Source organism: Anguilla anguilla, chromosome 11 (assembly GCF_013347855.1).
Source record: "Anguilla anguilla isolate fAngAng1 chromosome 11, fAngAng1.pri, whole genome shotgun sequence".
NCBI lineage: Eukaryota > Metazoa > Chordata > Actinopteri > Anguilliformes > Anguillidae > Anguilla > Anguilla anguilla.
Genome location: NC_049211.1, coordinates 7,784,302 through 7,804,875, shown reverse-complemented (window position 1 = coordinate 7,804,875; position 20,574 = coordinate 7,784,302). Strand labels below are relative to the sequence as shown.

Genomic DNA, 20,574 nt, shown 5'->3' with positions numbered 1-20,574 from the left:
CCTTCTGGGACAGCCATTGTTCAGTTTGGTGGAGGATGAAGTCAAAAGGTTTTTTCTTTTGTCTTATATTTATTTTATTTTTTTTTTAGCAGCGATGCAGACTTTATGGAAATTGCAGGATGGCGGTGCGCTCACAGTGAGGCTGTGTCTGAATCTAATGCACAGGCCTGCAGGTGTTTGCGTTGCTAAATAATCTGTAATTATGAATAATCTGTCAGTGAAATGAGCGTCACGCTGGGGGAAGAGAGGGTGGAGATAAGAGGCAGGAGTGTGTCCCGTGTCCTGGGGTGATGGTGCTCTGGTCATAGACACACAGGCCCTGAGACCTGGCCTGCTGTAGCGTCTCAGAGCCCTGTATGTGACTGACTGGCTCTCTCTCTCCTCTTCTCTCTCCTCTCTTTCTTTCCCTCTCTCTCCCTCTCCCCCCTCACTCTCTCCCGCTCTCTCTCACTCGCTTTCCCTACTTTCTTTCTCTCCCCCTCTCTTTTTTCTTTTCCTGTCTCTCTCCTTCTTTCTCCTCTTTCTTTCCCTCCCTCCCTCCCTCTCTCTCCCCTACTCTCTCTTTCTCTCTCCCCCCCCCCCCCCCCCCCCCCCCCCCCCCCCCCCCCCCCAGCAGGCTTCCTCTGCCGCGGGCCGCATGCTGGAGTCTCAGGCCCTCAGCGAGCTCAAGGCGGAGATGGTGTCTCTGAAGGGTCTGCTCCTCAGCAGGTACCTCTCACACACACACACACACACCACACACCGCACACTCCACACACTCTCCACACACGCACACCACACACTCTACACACTCTCCACACACACACACACCGCACACACCACACTCTCCACACACTCTCCACATACACACACACACACCACACACACTCCACACACTCTCCACACACACCGCACACACTCCACACACTCCACACACACGCTACACACACACACACTCCACACACTCTCCACACACACACACTCCACACACACACACACACCACACACTCTACACACACACTCCACACACTCTCCACACACACACACACACACACACACACCACACACACTCCACACTCCACACACACACACACTCTCCACACACACACCGCACACACCACACTCTCCACACACACACACTCTCCACACACACCGCACACACTCCACACACTCCACACACACGCTACACACACACACACTCCACACACACACACATACTGCACACACTCCACACACACACCGCACACACTCCACACACACACACACACACACCGCACACACCACACACTCCACACACACACACACACACCGCACACACCACACACTCCACACACACAAACCGCACACTCCACACGCACACACACACACACACACACACCGCACACTCCACACCCTCCACAAACACTCCACACACACACACCGCACACTCCACACACAGTCTCTTGTCCCCGGGGCCTGAGGGCACTGTGGGGTCACTCTCTCTCTCACACATTATCTCCAAATTAACCTCGGCGCTATTACTTAACACGCACGCCTGATTGCTGCTTGAAATTCATTCCAGACTTTCTGGAACAAAAAAATGCTTTCAGTCCTTTTACTGAGCCTCCATCTAATGCCCTTAACTCCCTGCACTCTGGATGCAAAGCTGAGTGTCTTTGGTGCTTTATGCTGTGTGGTTTAAATCAACTGAATGATTATGTGTGTCAATGCTCTGCCCACCTAGCATAGTCTACACTAAAATATATAAGTCTGCAGCTCAAGTTCTATTTGTAATTATTTTCTGATCATTTTATTTTGTTTAAAAACCTATTGCCTCATCATTGTTTTAACAACTATTAGTAAATAAATAAAAACTATACATTTAACACATTGCAGTCTTGATTTGGGGAATCCAATCCACAGCAATGGCTGAAATCTACTCCACAAATACGTTTCAAGAAAATGCTGTAAAATACTTATGCCATGGTTTCTGTAGAATTGATAGCTGCTTAAAACCTGTTGTAAATCAAACAATTTGGGTATTATAGTTATGAAAAATTCAGCCATAATTGGCCATATAATTACGGTAGTGTTATATTGAACTGCATTTGAATGGCAAATGTAATCATTTGCATTTGGGCACAAAGCTAAATAATTCAGATTCCAGGGCAGGACTCAGGCCAGGCCAGGCCCGGCGTAAAATTTGCCTGCGCTTCTGAAAAACATGAATGGCATCTCCTTCCGAGAAGGAATATTTCCTTTTATTCATTACAAACACACCTGTTCTGTGCTTTGAGCTGGTTTACATAATCAATCACGTCACCTAGCCAACAAGCTAATGTTTGTAATGAAAAATCCAACCTTGTCATCTAAGCACTTGCACCTTTTGTCCCCCCCCTCCCTTTCGGTAGCCCCCCCCCCCCCCCACAGACTGGGGCCAGCGGTTAGCAAGCTGGTTAGGGCCAAAGCCCCTCTGGCTGACTGGCCAGAAGAAGAAGAAAAAAACTAAACAAAAAGAAAATGCAAGTAGACACTCAGTTGGACGCTCTGGGGCTGAGGATGAGGGATGGGGAGAGGCCATTGCGCGTTATTAGAAGTGTTCGCAGAACTTAACGTTAAGAGGAAGCAGCATCCGTGCTGCGCAATGGCAGCGAGCTGAGTAGCCTGCCGCTCTCTGCTCGGCTGAAAAAGGGCAGGCGTTGTGAATGGCTGCGATTGCCAGACCTCTCCGCGCCCACCACTGAACTGCTCTTATGTTGTTCACTGGTGCCCACACTGCCTGTTTTAAGATGGCCGTCCAACCCGGTGTCAACCACCGCTACGGCGTCTCAGAGGGGACATCTTTGTGCCGCACAATTTATAATCTGCATATAATCTGTAGCAGGACACTAAAGTCACAGAAACATTTACCTGTAGTTCTGTAGATCGCAGGGAATTTAGAAGGCTGTCTCATGTCCTGTTTGTGCATCAAACTGAGCGCTATGTATGTTCACTTTACTATTACATTAGGAAAATTCCTGAATACTGCTTTTATCCACTGCGTGTGGGAACTGGCTTGTTACTGGTTAATGAGCGTTGATATATATCCGGCAGTATTCCTCATTTCATGAAAATTTATTCAGTTCCAGCTTCATTAATATTCATTTGATTGTATGTGCATAATGCAAATTAAGTTCTAAGTAATGGTTACATCTGAAAAATCATGCAGATTAAAGCTTTCTCCAGGACTCTGGGTTTCTGCCTGGTTTGTACTTATTTCCCGTATTAATCAGTGATTTGTTTTCTCTTTTGCTCTCATTTTATCCTGACTCACTCAAGATGTTGCGCTGTATCAGGGGTTAAATACTGAAACAAGACAACAAAGAAGCACCATCTGGCACAAAGGCTCGTCTCCTGCACAGCACGCACTTTCAAAGTTTCTTTGAGAAAAAAAAAATTCCCCGTAATCGTCTGGATCAACAGAAAATGCGGTTTCTTTGGTATTCACCTCTTTTATAAGCGGTGACTTTTTAATGCTTCTTAAACTTCACCCAACTCTTAAAACTGCAGCAACTTTATGTAAATGTGAGGGCGTTTGTGGCGGGTGTGATGTGCGTGGCGTTGGGTAAAAAGCAAAGCTGAAAAACATGCTCTTAGTGCGTCTAGCCCTACTTTACGCTACTCTGGGTGCACAGAATAATATCCAAGGTGGCCGGGTGCACTGCACTGGGCCACTGCCCATTTACTGCACACATCTGAGCGTTTCATTTTCAGATCATATTTGGGTTATTTCAGATTTATGATGATGATTATTATGATGATTATAATGATGATGATGATAATGATGAAGATAATGATTATGATGATGATGATGGTGATGGTGAAGGTGTGTGATCTCGGCGCTCTCTCTCTCTCTCTCTCTCTCGGCTCCTCGCCCGCCCCCTCCCAGGAGGCAGTTCCCGGCGTCGCCGTCCGTTCCCAAGATCCCGTCGTGGCAGATCCCGCTGAAGCCGCCCGCGCTCTCGAACCCGCCGTCCGTCAACCACAACAACAACAGCAGCAGCGACATCTCGCCCGTCAGCAACGAGTCGGCCTCGCCCTCGCCCGTCCGAGAGGGCCACAGCCCGCAGAGCTCCCTGAGCGGGGGCCTCAGTGGCCCCCACAGCCTCAACGGGGGGGAGGCGGGCGGCGGCGGCGGCCTGGGGCCCGCGCTGCCCCTCGACCTGAAGGACCAGGTGCGCATGGAGGTGCAAGGAGAGGAGGAGAAGAAGGAAGAGGAGGAGGAGGAGGAAGAGGAGGAGGAGGATGAGGAGGAGGAGGACGAAGACGAAGACGAAGACGACGACGTGAGCCACGTGGACGAGGAGGAGCACCTGAGCGTCCAGACGGAGGACCGCAGGGGCGGGGACGGGCAGATCAACGAGCACGTGGACAAGCTGCGCCGCCCGGAGGGCGCGGCCAATGAGAGCGAGGTGGATTAGGCCACTCGCGTGCCGAGGGGTTCCTCTTTCGCCCACCGACCCTCCCCCCAAATCCCCCCTCCCCCAAATCCCCTCTCCTCGTTTTATTTTCTGCCTCTGCTATTTTTTTGATATGTTAATTTTTTCTTTATAATATAATACTCATCTTGAGCATCCAATATAAAAGTAAAAAAAATAATGATAATAATCCGTGGACAACAAATTTTGGTTTTGTAGTGCCCTGCTATATCTGTGGCTTCCTTCTCTTACCTTTTTTTTACGTGCGGACTCTGTTCAGGCGCATTATTGCATGGCTGGGCAGTTAGGTAGCCTAGTTTAAAAAAAGAAAAAAAAAGAAAAAATAAATCTTTGAACTTGCAGGATTAAATTACGACAAAAATCAGTAAAAGGTCGGCCCATTTCATATTAACCCCTCCTCTTCCAATTGGTTCTTCAGGCTCAAGCTCTGCCCAATGGGAGGCCCTGACATTGGGCAGTCCTCGCAAACGCTCGCTGTGCCACCTGACGTCGTGTCTGTAGTTTCTAGTGCCGATTAGCCAACACGTGACCATATATCTGCTAGTTAGAGTGTCTGTCTTTTCATCGAATTAACGGGCTACAGTAACACTCTGGACACCAAAGAACTAGTGATTGAACCCCAGTGCACTTTAGAGCCCAGGCCGTGGTTAGTCTCAGACTGAGGAGTCTGTCAGCTTTGTCAAGGGATCTCCCCTTGAGCCCGGATGCGCATGCACACACACGTATGCACACCGACACACACACACACACACACACCCTGTCGGTAGGCGAGGACAGCCAGATAAAACGTCGATGCTAGGAGCTCTTTGTTTCACGTCGCCTTGGTGACTCGGGGCGGGACGCAGGAAGCCCTCGGGCGACGTTCCCGCGCTGTAGAAAGGGGCCGAGAAGAAGGAGCCGGGGGAGCGAGATCGCTGACGGACGCGACGGACGGCGTTTCGCCCGGCGCGCGCGGGGAAGGAAGACGCGCGACGGCGCGTTTCTCCGCCTCCGTCTGCGTCTGCGATGAGGTGGGAGCGAGAAGCAGGGCCTCCTCCTCCTCCATCCCCGCCTCCTCCACCTCCACCTCCACCCGAGCCGCTGACTCGCTTTATGAAGTGTGTTAATAATCGAATGATCAACAAATAACAGATGTATTAGTTCATGCGGCTTGAAGTGTCAAGGAGGCTGAAATCGGAAATCTAATACCAAAACCCCGTTATATTATATTATATTACATGACAAACCCTCCAGTCCAAATTATATAGGGCCTCCTACGGTGAAAAATCTTATCATGAAACGACACCAAGGTTTTGTAATTAAACCGTGTAAAACAATGGAGGAGGTGGCAGTGGAACCGGTGACGGTTCTGCCTCTTTTTACTGCGGGTGTGGGGGGGGGGGGGGGGCGGGGGGTGGTGGGGTGGGGGGGGATGGGGGGGGAGGGAAGACAAATGCCCCTTAATGTAAACGGAGAGTAACGTATGAATACTTAACTAATGAAATTACTCATTCACCCAGCTGACGAGAAAAAAAAAAAAAAAGAAAAGAAAAAGGAAAAAAAAATCCCTGGAGTGAGAATTACTGTACAGTAGCGGCCGAGCCACGGCGCTCTGCACAGAATGTCTTTCACCGTGACTCCTGTGAGTGACGCGAGCTGCTGCTTCGTACTGATTGGCTGGGGCAGACATTTTCTTTTTTGTTCTTTTTTTATAAACTTAATCCTCACCTCAGTTACCTTAATAATAATAATAATAATAATAATAATATTATAATCATCATAATAATAACAATAATAATAATGATAATAATAATAATAATGATCATAATAATGATCATAATAATATAATAGTAATAATGATAATAATAAATAATGATAATAATAGTAATAATTGTACATTTTCTGGAAGGTTATACAGTGATGTCTCATGTTTAATTCTTTTTGTAATGGACGGTTACTAACACGAATGTAGTCAGTGACGTGGAATAACAGAACCTGAGACTGTCCCCTTGGAGACGGAGAGCGGTGTGACGCGTGTAAGCACAGGACAGAGGGGAGGGCAGGGTGATTGACAGGTCCTGTCTCAATCACACGGACGCGTGGACGGAACGGGACGGGGCGGGGCAGAAAACCCGCCGTGACCTTTCACCTCGCGGACGAGAGCGGGCGGAGGAATCCGCCATGGCGCACTGTGTGCGGAGGAGCCGTTAGTGTTCAAACCTCGTCTTCTCACCACCTCAGTTTCAGTGTATGGCTCCCCGCCGACAACTAGTACCCAGCTGCTGATTGTGAAAATGTACAAACTCCTGATATCCAAAATAAATGTACATAATTGTAATAAATCTGGTTTAACTACGGTCGACTACGTTGGTTGGACTGTTTTTTTTTTTTGTTATAATAAAATCTTAATTTTAATGGTCTGTATGTGAACAATCATGTATCATTCTGCCAAACTGTGTTGAGTTCTTTGTTGGAAATTCTGTACACTCATCTGAAATGTGTTGGGGCACGACCAACATGGCCGCATTCAAAAGAAGCACCGCATAGCTTTGCTTTTTAAAAATCTTTAATGCTCGCATATTTATTTAGAAGCAATCATTGCTTGTGTTCACCCATAAAACCCTTTTAATGTACTGAAAACAAGGCGTGACTGCAAAACTGAATTATGTGCATGAAGGTGCGTTTGTGGTCCCGCTTTTTTAATGGCGGATCTGTCGCTTCCCTTAAAAATTTAATTGTGATCAGCACTTCTTCCTGACATTTTCAATGAGATCTCTGTTAAGAGTATTTAAATCAATAAACTTTGCTCCTAAAACGGCATTCTTAAAAAAAAAAAAAAAATACATTCCACTAAAGTAAGCAGTACGAATATTCCAGTGCATTATCAAGTTTATGAATTTAATTTGTCTGTCAAGGTCTTAATGATCGATAGCGTTGCACATATTGATGTGGTGTATAAACTTCTCAGAGGTTCGATACCGCATCCCTTTGTAATCCATTAACCTCTCCCTGGGGTTCAGGCCTACCTGAGATTTATAGGAGCCCCTGTAATAAATGCACTTGTGCATCATTTAGGGCCCCACGGGACCCGCGGCGCGCTCCTCTCCCAGAAAGGCTCGTCTGCGCCGATCGCCCGCGCTCCTCTCTCCGTTTTTGGGCAGCCCGCGAGCCGCCTCGGCTGCGAGGGGGACCTCCGCAGAGCACTCCGAACAGGAAGGAGGGACAGCCCCCACTTGCATTAATGTGGGGGGGGGGGACTTATATTAAAGGACAAGCAAACATTTAAAAAAAAGAAAAGAAAAAAGGCGCAGGCCTTTGTGATGATGTCGTTTTCCGGAAAGGAAAAACGTGAACGGGGCGGGTTGAGAACGCTTCTCGTATTTTTATTATTATTATTTTTTTTGAGCGCGTATCTCCCGCTCAGCCTCGGACCGTTGGGGGGCTTTAACCTCATCAATCTGCCCGCTAAACGGGCAGCACTCAATAGGGGAGCGTATCGACGCGCCCCCAACGCCTATTGTTCTCCTGAACTGAACACTCAGCAGGTTAGAAGGCTGAGTGTCTCCCTCCTCCGTCCCTCACCGATCAATGCCGGGGTAGTTATCCCTTTTCTGCCCCGGGGGGGGCGGGGGGGGGGGCGGGGCGTCCGCTCGGTTCAGCCAGAGACGATGTGGCCCAGGCAAGGGGGTTACCTCCAGGGTCTCTGCACCCAGACCCACCCTAGCCCACCCACCCCCACCCTGGTGACATCACGGAGGAGGCATGATGCAGGGGGCCACTAAAGGACAAGGCCCTGCGTGGGAGAAGGTCGTATAAGTCGGTCCAAGAGTCAGAAGACCACAGCGGCCTGAGAAAACTCCTCCACCCCCCCCCCCCCCACTTTCCCTCTCAGATAGAATGGATGCAAGTGGAATAAAAGGCGGCCTGTTTGAAGTCAAGCTGGACGTGTGGCTGGTTCCTCCCCCCCACTCCCCACTCCCCCAGGGCCCGGAATGGCATCCGATACCACAGGGAATATATCCCTCTTCCCCCCCCCCCCCCCCCCCGGAGACGTCCCGTGGCCCCAAGGGAATTCACCGCAGGACAGATACTATCAGAAAAAAAAAACAGCCCTGTCACGGCATTATTCAAATGGGAGGAAAGTACGGCAGTAACCGGCGTCGTTTACCACCGTTTTTCTGTCTGCGAAGTTTCACCGCTGCGGCTGCCATTTTACGTCTTTATCACTAATGTCCATTTCAGCCGAAACGCCGAGCGTGCAGAACCTGACTGCACAGAGGAATAAAAACATTAAAAAAAACAACCCTGGCCATGTCTTAAAGGTCAAAGGTGTTTTCAGAAAGCCAAAGCAGCTCTGCTCATTTCCTCCCTGTATCGACGGTCGCCGCTGGAGGTATTGCGTCACGGTAACAGCGGCAAGAAGCTTAAAGGGTAATTTGCAAAAAAAAAAACGACCATTTCCTGCCTGAAAAAAAAACCCAGAAAAACCCCCAGCTTTTGCGTGTTTAAGAGGCAGTTCCTGGCTGCAGGTTTGAGGTGGGGGGGGGGGGGGGAAGCGGTGCTCTGTACGGAATTAAAGCAAAGTCATAACTGCTTTCCCCCCCCCCCCCCGCTCCTCGTCGGCGTCTCGGTTTCAGGTGTGACGGCAGGAGGAGCCGCTCATGACTCAGCTGCACGGCTGCGTGGAGTGCAGAGCGCAGAGCTGGCGGGTGGAGCTGAAAAAGGGTGGGGGGGGGGGGGGGGGGGGGGGCTTTTTTTCGGGGTGAAAATGCGAAGCGAACGCGGGGAGCCAAGGTCGGGTGGGGGGGATGGATGGGGGGGGGGGGGGGGGCGCTGCCTGTGCGTGCGGCTTCCGAACACAGAGCCCTGGGAACGCTGTGGAGGGCCATAAAGCACTTTGTCATCACCCCTTATATAAACTCTCCACAATCGAGTGGTCTCGCGTTCCCCCCCCCCCGTCTCGGTCTGGGGCCCCGTGTCATCCCATGTCCTCCTGGCCCCGTTTCAAGTTTAAACGGATCAAATATTCACCTATCCCCCCCCCCCCCCCACCCCACCCTGCCATCACCGGCCCCCTGCTCATTCCCACCTCCCCTGTCGCTTGGGGCCTGGCGTATGGGACGGCGGTCGGCGGGAGGGAGGGGGAGGGGGAGGGGGAGGGGGTGGTGGGGCTGCCCACCCGGCAGGTTGGCGACAGTGTTGGAACCCTTGGAGGGGGTTGGAGGGGGGCGGAAGAAAAGTGTAAAAACAATAGCGGCCTGTAAAAGAGGTCAATAAATCTGGGGGCGAGACAGCCCTGGAAGTAGGGACACACCGGAGACCGTATTTATGAATTGGGCTGTAATGAGCCATCTGAGCGCGTGCGGTGGGTCTGAGTGTGTGCGGCGAGTCTGAGCGTGTGCGGCGGGTCTGAGCGTGTGCGGCGGGTCTGAGCGTGTGCGGTGGGTCTGAGCGTGTGCGGTGGGTCTGAGTGCGTGCGGTGGGTCTGAGCGCGTGCGGTGGGTCTGAGCGCGTGCGGTGGGTCTGAGCGCGTGCGGCGGATCTGAGCGTGTGCGGCGGGTCTGAGCGCGTGCGGCGGGTCTGAGCGCGTGCGGTGGGTCTGAGCGCGTGCGGCGGGTCTGAGTGCGTGCGGTGGGTCTGAGCGCGTGCGGTGGGTCTGAGCGCGTGCGGTGGGTCTGAGCGCGTGCGGCGGATCTGAGCGTGTGCGGCGGGTCTGAGCGCGTGCGGCGGATCTGAGCGCGTGCGGTGGGTCTGAGCGCGTGCGGTGGGTCAGAGCGCGTGCGGTGGGTCTGAGCGCGTGCGGCCCGCCCCCCCTGTTGAGCGCGCTCACGGAACTGCAGGCGCTGCCGGGGCAACAGGTGTGAAGCTCGACAGGGTCTGCAAATTAGACAAATGGCCCCCCCCCCCGTGTGAGGAGCACCTGGAGCTCTCCAGCGGGTGGGGGCGGGGGCGGGGGCAGGGAGACAGGGCTGTGTTAAATGAAATGCCACCTCTCTCTGTCTCTGTCTTTCTTTCCCCCTCTCTCTCTTTTTCTTTCTCTGTTTCTTTTTTCTTTCACATTCTTTATCTTTCTTTCCCTTTCTTTTTCTATTTCTCTTACTTTCTTTTTTCACATTCTCTCTCTCTCTTTCTCTCTGTCTCTCCCCCTCCCTCCCTCGAATGTGTACATGATGTCATGACCATTCCCTAGATGCCAATCTCTGTCTCTCCCCCTCTCTCTGCATTCACATGAAAGACTTGCTTTGTGAACATTTCCCTGTGTCTGCAATATGTGCAAATGTGACAGAACAGGTGTAGTAAAGTGGACCTCACAGCCAACCGCACATGCACTAGAGAAATGAACCTGCTGTTTTATGTTTTCATTGGAAATGCAAATACCGCCACTACTGCGTTCTTTATTATGGGATGTGTAATTACGCACTGCTTCTTTTTCATGTCGTATCCCACTCTGTAACTTGTAGTGATTAGGGAATGTAAAAGAAAATCCCTAACACCACCAGAAATAACATTACACAGACTCATCTTTCAAGACAACTTTTTGCATCTGCCAGGTGATGAAGGTTTGTGCCCCTCACAGGTTATCATGAGATGGAAATGGCAGAGGAGTGAACACTTTGATGTGCTGTTAATCGTTAAACTGATCAGGCTGACGGAGTTTAACGGAAATATAGCCTGACGCGCTGTTCAGGTGATGGCGGATGAAAATAGGATCGGACGTGTTCCACGGATAAAATGTGCACCTTGTTCTGCCCTTCGCCAGATTTACACATTAGCGGTGTTTTAGGTTCAGGACATCCGTGCTCGTCTATTATTCCACGTGTCCGTTTGTGTTGACGGGCTGGGGTATGTGGGTGGGTGGGGTGGGGGGGTCGGTGTGACCTTGTCCTCCAAACTTGGCCTGGATTGTCACTGCGAAATACAATCCAAAAATTTTCAAGCCCTCATAGCTGGGGGACGAAAGAAAAAAAAATGAAAGCGCAACAATCCCAAAATCCCTTGCTGCTCTCCCAACCTCCCTCTTTGGAAGGAGTTGCAGTACTCCCAGAATTCCTCTGGTAACAGAAAACCCCCCGTCATTGGTCCACGTCTTCTATTCTTAGCTTGGACAGAATCTCCCCAACCTTTCCCTCTTACACACACTGCAGATGGCACATTGCTGATGTATTCCATATTAAATTACAGAGTTTTAAGTGAGGGGGGGGGGTGGGTTGGGAGTTTGGGGAGGAGCGGGGGGGGGGGGGGGGGGGCTATCAACCGCCATAATGTGGAAGATTAGCGTCAGACGCATCACACCTGTTTCCATCCTCCATTTTGGTGAAGGACACAGCTGTGACACCAAAAAGGGTATTTTGAAAAGGCCTTGGTCCTTATTTAGCCTTACACTTACACTCAAGGCTGTGTTTATGAGGCTCATTAGGTGATGTCACTCCCAAACCCCCCCCCCCCCCCCCCCCCGCCCCACACACACACACATGCATAAGAGAAACAGAACAAGCGCTCCGTTTCAAACGCATTTTATTGTTCAAGCTTGGCTCCAGGTGGGGTAATGTAGTCATGTGACATTTCCAATCTCAAGGCTGAGAGGAACTGGACCAGACCTGCATTCTGCTGTGGCGTTGGAAATATCTAGTCACATGTTGATTGCATAGTTTCATGTAAGCCAAACAGACTGTTCCCAGACCCATAAATACCATTAATAAAATTCTGTTTGCACGCTCTCTCTCTCTTTCTCTCTCTCTCTCTCTATCTCTCTTCAGGTTCTGTTGTTATGCATTCAAACTGTATCTCGGTATTCATATTCACGCTTTCTTCACGCTAACCTAGTTGGAAATTGTCCGTGAGATTTTGGTCCTCTGTGTTATTGAAGGAACTGTTTTTTTTGTATGGCGTCCATCACAGGGCTGCACTGGCTCAAATTTCCTGGGTGGCTGCTGTGGCTGTTTGTTTGTTTGACCTGTGAAATCACACAGGGCTACACCCAGGACGACGGCACTGTTGTTGCACTTGTTTCTTATACATCCAAAACGTTTTTTTACTGTTATCTTTTATTTTTGTCCCCCCCCCCCCCCAACACCACCACCTCCCAAATGTATAGGATAAGATTCCGGTGTCTCTCTAAAGGTTATTACAGGAGCTGCAGACAGAGCTGGTAGAACACTGTGGATATAGCACGTCCTGCTATCGTGTGATTAATCCCGAAGACAAAAATATTATGCCTGTAGTTTCCCCTTCCTGTTTTATAGGTATTCTTTTCCTTGTCAAGCTGAAATTAATTGAATTCGGTAATAACGGCACTGACACAGGCTGCGCCTTCTCCCAGCAGCCACTTCAAGCCCAGCTGCCAAAAAAGGACAGGTTTTATGGCTCTGTCACCCAGTCAATTTGTGTTCTGTTGTGTTCCTACCATGACAGTCGAGCAATGGAGCACATTGTGCTATTCCAGCTCATTGTCAACATATCTGCCGGGCTTTTTTTTCATCTCCCCCCCCACCCCCCACCCCCCCCCCGCAAGAAAACGATCCCCCCTTCCCCCCTTCCCACCCCTCCGACTCGTGTCAAATTAACCAAATTTACAGCTTAGCACTTAAGAAGTTCTTCGGTTGCCAAGAAAGCGGGTCTTGCTGGTGCGCCTCTCCGTAGCTCCCGTCGAATTAGAATTGTTCGGGCTCCCTACAGACCCTCTGCAGAGCTCTGTTTCTTTTCCCTACACTCCCCTTTTGGACTGAGTTATAAAGCGATGAAACAATCCCCCCCCCACCCCCCCCACCACCCCTTCTCCACCCCCACCACCCCCCCCCCCCCCGCCTCCCCCCCGCCTCCCCAGCCTAGCAGACCGCTGCTTGGATTTTAAGCAAACTACTTGAAATCTAATGGTTCCCTGGCCAGGGGCCAGAGCAGATTAGCAATTTCATACGGCTTGTTTCGTGTTGCAACTCGCCACTGGCTGTTTGTTCTTCGTTTGGCAGGCCCCTTAAAACAGAGGGGGCGAGTCATTTATGGCTCGAGACGAACTCTGAGCAAACTAAAAGAAGCAGAATGCAATGTTTGGTGTTTCTGTGCAAACGTTTATGTAACAAACTTGATCGTGTCGTACCTTTCAGAAGCTTTGTTTGTGGCAGTCCAGCCCTTCCCTCCTCTTTGGAGGGTGTTTAAAATTTGTGCAACAAATAAAGTTGTTTGCTTGGAACTATTTCTGTGATGTAATTTTCATTGCGTACTTATCACAAATAAGTACCTTGGTAAATATTACTTGGAAAGTTTTTATACTGAATAAAACATTTTTTTCAGGTCATGTCACTCATGTCATTATTTCAATTTTTGTGAAAATGATTGGTGAAGAGAGCACAACCAGTGTTACTGGTCATTGGATCGAATGACTGTGGTAAAAGAAATGAACAAAAATGATCTGACGACATATCACACGCAAAACATGAATAAAATACATAAGAATACAGTCTGACAACCAAGGAGTAAAAAAAGATGAGATGGATGGGAAATAAGCTTTATTCAACTGTGGTGAAATAAACAAATTAGAATACAGTTGAAGATATCTATGAAGAAAAACAAATTTCTCTAGTAGCATGTGTAAAAGATGTGAACAACTTCAAAAATTTTAAAAATGTACTTTTCCTACTGATAATGATGGGAATCACCTTTATTCACCAACTGTGGTTAAATAAACAAATTAGAATATATTAGAAAATATTTATGATGAAAAACATATTTCCCTGGGAAATTCTGAAAATACATAAGACTACAGTCTTATGCCTAAAATGTGAAAAAAAGCAAAAATTCTAAAAGTGTACTTTTCCTACTGATAATGATGTGAAATCACCTTTATTCACCAACTGTGGTTAAATAAACAAATTAGAATATATTTAAAAATATTTACGATGAAAAACATATTTCCCTGGGAAATTCTGAAAATACATAAGACTACAGTCTTATGCCTAAAATGTGAAAAAAAGCAAAAATTCTAAAAGTGTACTTTTCCTACTGATAATGATGGGAAATCACCTTAATTCACCAACTGTCATTAAATAAACAAATTAGAATATTTTTGAAGATACTGGGAAATTCAGAAAATACATAAGAGTATAGTCTTACAGTATATCTAAAATGTGAAAAAGTATAGCATTTTTTAAATGTACTTTTCCCACTGATAATTATAGAAAATCACATTTATTCAACAACTGTGGATAAATAATCGAATTAGAATGCAAAGTTTGTGTATTTTTATTTGGTAGATAACAATGGGAATCCTAATTCAAGACACCTTAGTAATTATTTATTGCTATGATGTGCTTTTTCAGGTTTGATGCAATTATTTATTTGTGGATGAGATTGCACTTTGTGTCCCAATTTTTTCATATTTAAATGGCACTTTTAAGTCAGTGTTATCACCTAAATACATTTTCATTATTTTTATTTTAATACAGTTAAATGGATACATTCAGCCTCTCAGGGTTTTCTGGAATAAATAAACTTACAGTCCAATGTCATGATTTTAGCTGTGATGACCTCTTGTGTTTCAGTCCTCCCCCAATGGTAATTTCACCCCTTGCTTTTAGAATTCAGTGTGAAACTGCTGGTAATTGCATGACACTCTTTGAGACTGGAAACAATTTTACCACTACCAACCCAGACCAGACATATACACTGGAGAAAATGTACATATATCCAACATTACATCTTTTTTTTTAAATCAGAAATGCCCAATATCCATTCCTAAACTGATTTTGGCTACAACCTTAAAATGTAACCCCTTGGAAACTATTATTTCTTTTTTTTTTTTTTAGCATATATACAGATGGTGGGGATGGCAGTGTTGTGCATTGGCTGACATGAAACACTGCTTCCAATAAGGTCTTGTTAATGTTAAATTGGCTGAATGTGTGTCCAATTCCTTTTGTCCTTTGGGGTCCCTGATCTTAATTTTCCATCCAGGCAACAGCTGCTCCCAGTGCCGGAGTGGCCTCCTAGCTAATGTTTTTTTCCCCCCTCTTTCCACCACTAAGGGTCTCCTAAAATAAACACACAGATAAATGAAAATAAAATGGAAATGACAAGGAAATAAAATCTGAGGTTTTGGGGTGGGGGGTGGTGGGGGCAAACCGACAAAGATAACTGTGGGCAAAATGTGGGCTTTTTTAGATACATTATGGAGGGGGGGGGGGGAAGAAACCTTACAATGGTGAAGTCATACAGATAATCATTTTCTTCTGGCCAAATGATAAATTTATAAATAGATTCAGTTGTCACTGCCCAAGTTGATTATGAATATTTATCTTGGTGTCCCTAGTTTTTCATCTGTAGGAATTATGCTGCCGCAGGTGGGACACAGCCAATGATTCACATCTTTCCTGCAGGTTTGGGATGTCCTCCTTAGACCCGACAGAAAAAAGTTTAAATATTACATTTCTTTTTTTTTTTTTTTACATACTTGGATGTGTCATAATATATTTATTGGATTACAAAAACATGTTGCAGTGAAACTATTCTCCCAAGCATTTTATCGGAAATTGGAAAGTCTCTTGCAGTGCAGGTTTCAGTAGAATAAATGTTTCCTGATGGAAAAAAAAACAGACCAGACTCATGTCCCCTGCAGGGGACACACACACACAAAAAAAAGAATTGCTGGGGCATTCGGAGGATATACTCTTTATTTAGTTGCTGACAGACGTGGGCGCTCTGACCTTCCGCTCATCTGCTGAAGCACCGGGGGCCGCTGGAGGCCTGGGTCCTCCTCCGTGGGTCTGCCCCCCCCCTCAACCCTCCCCCCCCCCCCCAGCAAACTTCCCGAAAGCTCTACAGGACAAATCCCACATTCCCTTCCCATCCTTGCAGGCGAGGCCTACAGCTTTTTTATTTAATTGTTTATTTATTTATGTTGCTGTGTGACTGTAATCGAAGCTGCCATTTAATGAGCGTTTTGTCTGTTTAATGCCCTAATCTTCCATATAGTTAATATGGAGCATTGTGACTGTGGTGGTGAAGGCATGTGCAGTGTGCACGTGTGTGTGTGTGTGTGTGTGTGTGTGCGGGTGCATGGGTGTGTATGTGTTTTCTGTTCCTGATTGTTCCTTTCCTCTGCCACACACATCTCATCACACAACCTGTTCCTGGCACATCTCGTGATAGAGCAGGCTAGCTCTGGGAGCACAGGGCATGAACGCCATTCATGTGGATAAACCATAAAGCGCTTTCGCATTGTAACGTAAACAAAACCCACAGCAGAATAAACAGAATCTCCTATAGCAGTTTCTACAGTTCGGGATCACTGAAATTTCGAAACTGGCAGACTGTGAGGATGTGCTGGACAACACACAGAAAACTAAAGTTAAAAATTAAAACAAAGTCACTGGCCTACACTCTTTTTGTCAGTACATTTTTATTTTATTGAGTGAAAATCTCAACCCTTGCATCAGTCATGCAGTAAAAATAAAATAAATAAAGCACAAATTGCTAACAGCACTAAATTCAAGTGGAAAAATATTCAGTTATTAATAACATAGGTGCAGCGGGGGAAGATTCAAGTATTGGAGAAACCAATTCTTTTAAATTCCTTTTTTTTTCCTTTAATCATATAAAATGTCAGTTATCTCCATGTACAGAGTGTTTGTGAATCTAGCCTTTTTCCCCACAGAAAGAAAAAAAAAATACACATTAATATTCAACATGAGCTAGAGATGGCTTATAGTCCTAGTGTGCAATATATATTACAAAGGCTAAACTTTTTTTTTTCCTTTGCTACAATGTAGTAATCTTTTTTATTTCACTCTACAGAGAACAGACATTTAATCCAGTTTCTTTGTCGGCTAATTAAAACGGTAAAATGATCTGTCGTTTCAGCAGCAGCCTATGCAGGATTTGGAGGTCGTTTCCGTCTGGTTTTTGTTTAATATAATTTTCATGTTTGTTTTCCTTTTTTTTTTTTTTTCCTCTCGATTATATACAGGATGCCAGCTGGCAGACAGATGGCGATGCCTTTACCCGTTTTTTTTTTTTTTTAATTTAAAGAAACATCACAAGGTAAAAAGGCGGAGGAGGGGTGGTCGTGAAGTCGGCGTGGAGATGACGCGCTGCTGACCAATCGCGTGTCTGAGTGGCGGCACAGTAACCAGGGCGACGGAAAACAAACACAATGACACAACAGTGACTTCCCCTTCGCAGGGAGCAGAAAAGACTCAATCCCACTGGCACCAGCAGGATTTTCATTCACTGGGGGAATGTTGATTTCAGACACCAAGGACCCCCCATCCCCCCCACCCCCCCACCCCCCCCCCCCCATCCCCTTTCTCATAACTCTGAGCTTTGCTGTGTAGAGGCCTGCGCGTCACCCTCTGATTGGAGTCATAGTTTCTGGAGGCATGGAAGTCCACAGAAAAACGTCCACACCCAAAAGACAACAAATATTGTTGATTCCATATCTGCGCAGAGCAGATGTCTTTTCCTTCGGTCTCTCTGTGGGACAGACGAGCGAGAGAGACAAACAGCACAAACGTATTTCGGAAGTACCACTTGTGTCCTTGGGAAGAAACGCGCATCACGAAGTTAGAGGAAGAAAAAAAAAAAACGGAATAGAATGTGGCGGAAAGGCCTGAGGTCTTTCCACAACCAGACCAACTGCACATCTCAGAAAGCTTCTCTCCACTGTCTGTAGCCTGCCGCCCCCCACCCCCCACACCCCCACCCCCACAAGAGACATGGATTTATACCTTACAGTCTGGTGCTCAGTACTGCCCCAGAGGAAGCGAAGCTGCTTAAGAACTACCCCCATCAGACACCCCTTCCATCTGCACCCCATCCTCTAAATAATCACCGGTCTGATTCCCATTCTCATTCTTGCCACGCCCACAGGCTAGGAAGGAGGGGCGTCCAGTGAGGACTGTGTGCTGGTGTTTCCGAGACGATGCTGTCACTCGAACAACATGCACGCACACACTGCAAATCCACCCCCCCCCAACCCCCCCCACCACCAGTACCCACAATGCACTGTATCACACTCCCGCTGGGCTGAAACACTAGTTTGCACATTTGTATTGTTATAATAATTATATTTTCTTTATTTTTCACTTTTTACAAATCCCGCTATTTTACACACATAAAATGGATTCAAGTGCACAATATGCCTCCCAGCCCAATTGCTATTCCAACATTTCTTAGAAAAAAACAAAAAAACGTCAAAGTGAAGCACTGCCTTGAGTCCGAGCCTAGAGAGGAAGTACATTAATCAGCCAGGTGAGAGGCATGCCCAAAGCAAAACAAATGTCAACAAAAAAAAAAACCCAATTAAATAAAATGAATAGCACACAAAACAATGACAAACAAAATGTAAAGTAAAACAGTATTAAATTAAACTATAAACATACATTAACAAACCTAATCAGTGTGTTTTGTATTATTTCTTAAAATCCTTAAAAAATGGATTCTCTAATGCAAAAAATTCAAGTTACAACTGAAATCCCCGAACTGCTTTCAGTGCTAAAATATGTCAAGGGCCCTACATGATTTTTTCCATCTAATTCTAAATCTAAAAGGGAGAAAATGGAGAAAAGAAAGTTCACGCACACAAGCAAACTATGATGTGACTATTTTAAAATGTTTTTTTTTTTAACTTTTCTTTTTTCTCCTTTTTTTTATTCTTTTCTTATTATGGGAAGGTTTTCATCAAAGAGCTTTTTGTTCATTTATAGTTATTTTTACAGAAAAAATACTGTACAACTTTTTTCTTGAAACAATATTTTGAAGATCATCATCATCTACACATTTAATTACCTATATCATATTTTTTTTTCAGAGCCACGGTCAAGAAATAATTTCAATAAAACTTTTTGGGCTCCTGGATTTCATACACAGTTGTTCCAGAGGTTGAAAGACACAGTGAACCAAGAGACGGGCTCGGCAAGGAAACGTTTTGTAATTTAGAACTATCTGAATATTTCAATATTTTCTTTTTCTATAAAGATTTGATTTAAATCACAGTCCTTGATAGTGTTTCTCATGGGGCTACCACAGACACACCTGGTAGGCCTATTTCATATTGAATTCATCCAATTACAGAAGCAAATAAAAACAAACCTCATTTTTAAATAAAACACAGAACAACAGTTCTTCGTCACACTAAACAATTATTTGTGCATCAAAGCAAACTGAACTGAAACAATAATGTAAAGAAATTTCCCTGTTCAAAGATATATGCCGAATTTTTTTTTTTTATAAAGTAAAAATGAACCTAAAAAAGTGCAAAACACCCTAAATTCTCATCGCAAGGTCACATAAATATTAAATAAAACCATTACAATTGAAACTCAACCACTGTCCCGGCTGAGGAAGAACAACAAAAATATAAACACATTGTCTTCTTTCTGTACAACCCCCCCCCCCCCACCCTCAACCCCCCCCAACCCCCCGATCCCTCATTAGATCTTAGTGACTCCACTTTTCTGCGCCTCAGTCCATTCAAACCCTCAGCAAGTTCATCTCACGATGTTTACGTTCTGCAACTCGATATGCAGAGGGTTCTGAGGGAGAGAGACTTCTGGAAACCACACTCTCTGCCCCCCCCCCCCTCCCCCCGCCTCCACCCACCCGCCCACCCCACCTCCATCTTGTTTTCATCTATTGGTTCATGCTACACAAAAGAAAACAAAACAAATCCAACCAACCCCCCCCCCACCCCATCCATCCATCCCTCCCTCCCTACCTCCCTCCCGTCACTTCCTCACGTTCTCTCTACATTCAGACCAGGAAACCCCCGTGTTTGGTGAAGGATGCTTTACCGCACACGTGCGTCCTGAGGACCAGGGAGAGAGAGCGGTCGCCCCGTTTAACCTCCCGGTCAAGTAGCACCATCGAACCGTTTCTCGCTAACGAGCCAGGCCGCGGGCGAGAGAGCCGAGCTCCTGCGCCACCTCTTCATTTCCCTATTTAACTGGCCCTTAAGCAGGGAGAAACTTCTAGAAAAATCAAACAAACAAAACAGACAAAAAAAAAAAAGCATAACAAAAAACGAAACAAAAAAAAAACCCCTCGCCTTCAAACCAGTCATCCCTGTGCCAACGGAAAAAAAAAAAACGATGCAACAATTATGAAAGAACTTCTGAACAGTTAGAAACAAACAAACAAACAAACAAAAAACATTTTAAATATATATGTT

General features: G+C 46.5%; 1 protein-coding gene across 3 annotated transcripts in view; it reads left to right on the top strand.

Moving 5' to 3' along the window:
• The window catches only part of pex14 (peroxisomal biogenesis factor 14), an 84,645-nt gene extending 79,679 nt beyond the window's left edge, over positions 1–4,966 (top strand). For 2 of the 3 annotated variants that reach the window (XM_035382049.1, XM_035382051.1), the window contains exons 8-9: positions 614–708; positions 3,887–4,966. In XM_035382049.1, the coding sequence (XP_035237940.1) occupies positions 614–708; positions 3,887–4,418 (627 nt within the window). In that variant the 3' untranslated portion in view covers positions 4,419–4,966. The remainder of the gene's footprint in view (positions 1–613; positions 709–3,886) is intronic. The other variant, XM_035382050.1, reaches the window with a different exon arrangement.
• The last annotated feature ends 15,608 nt before the right edge of the window (positions 4,967–20,574 follow it).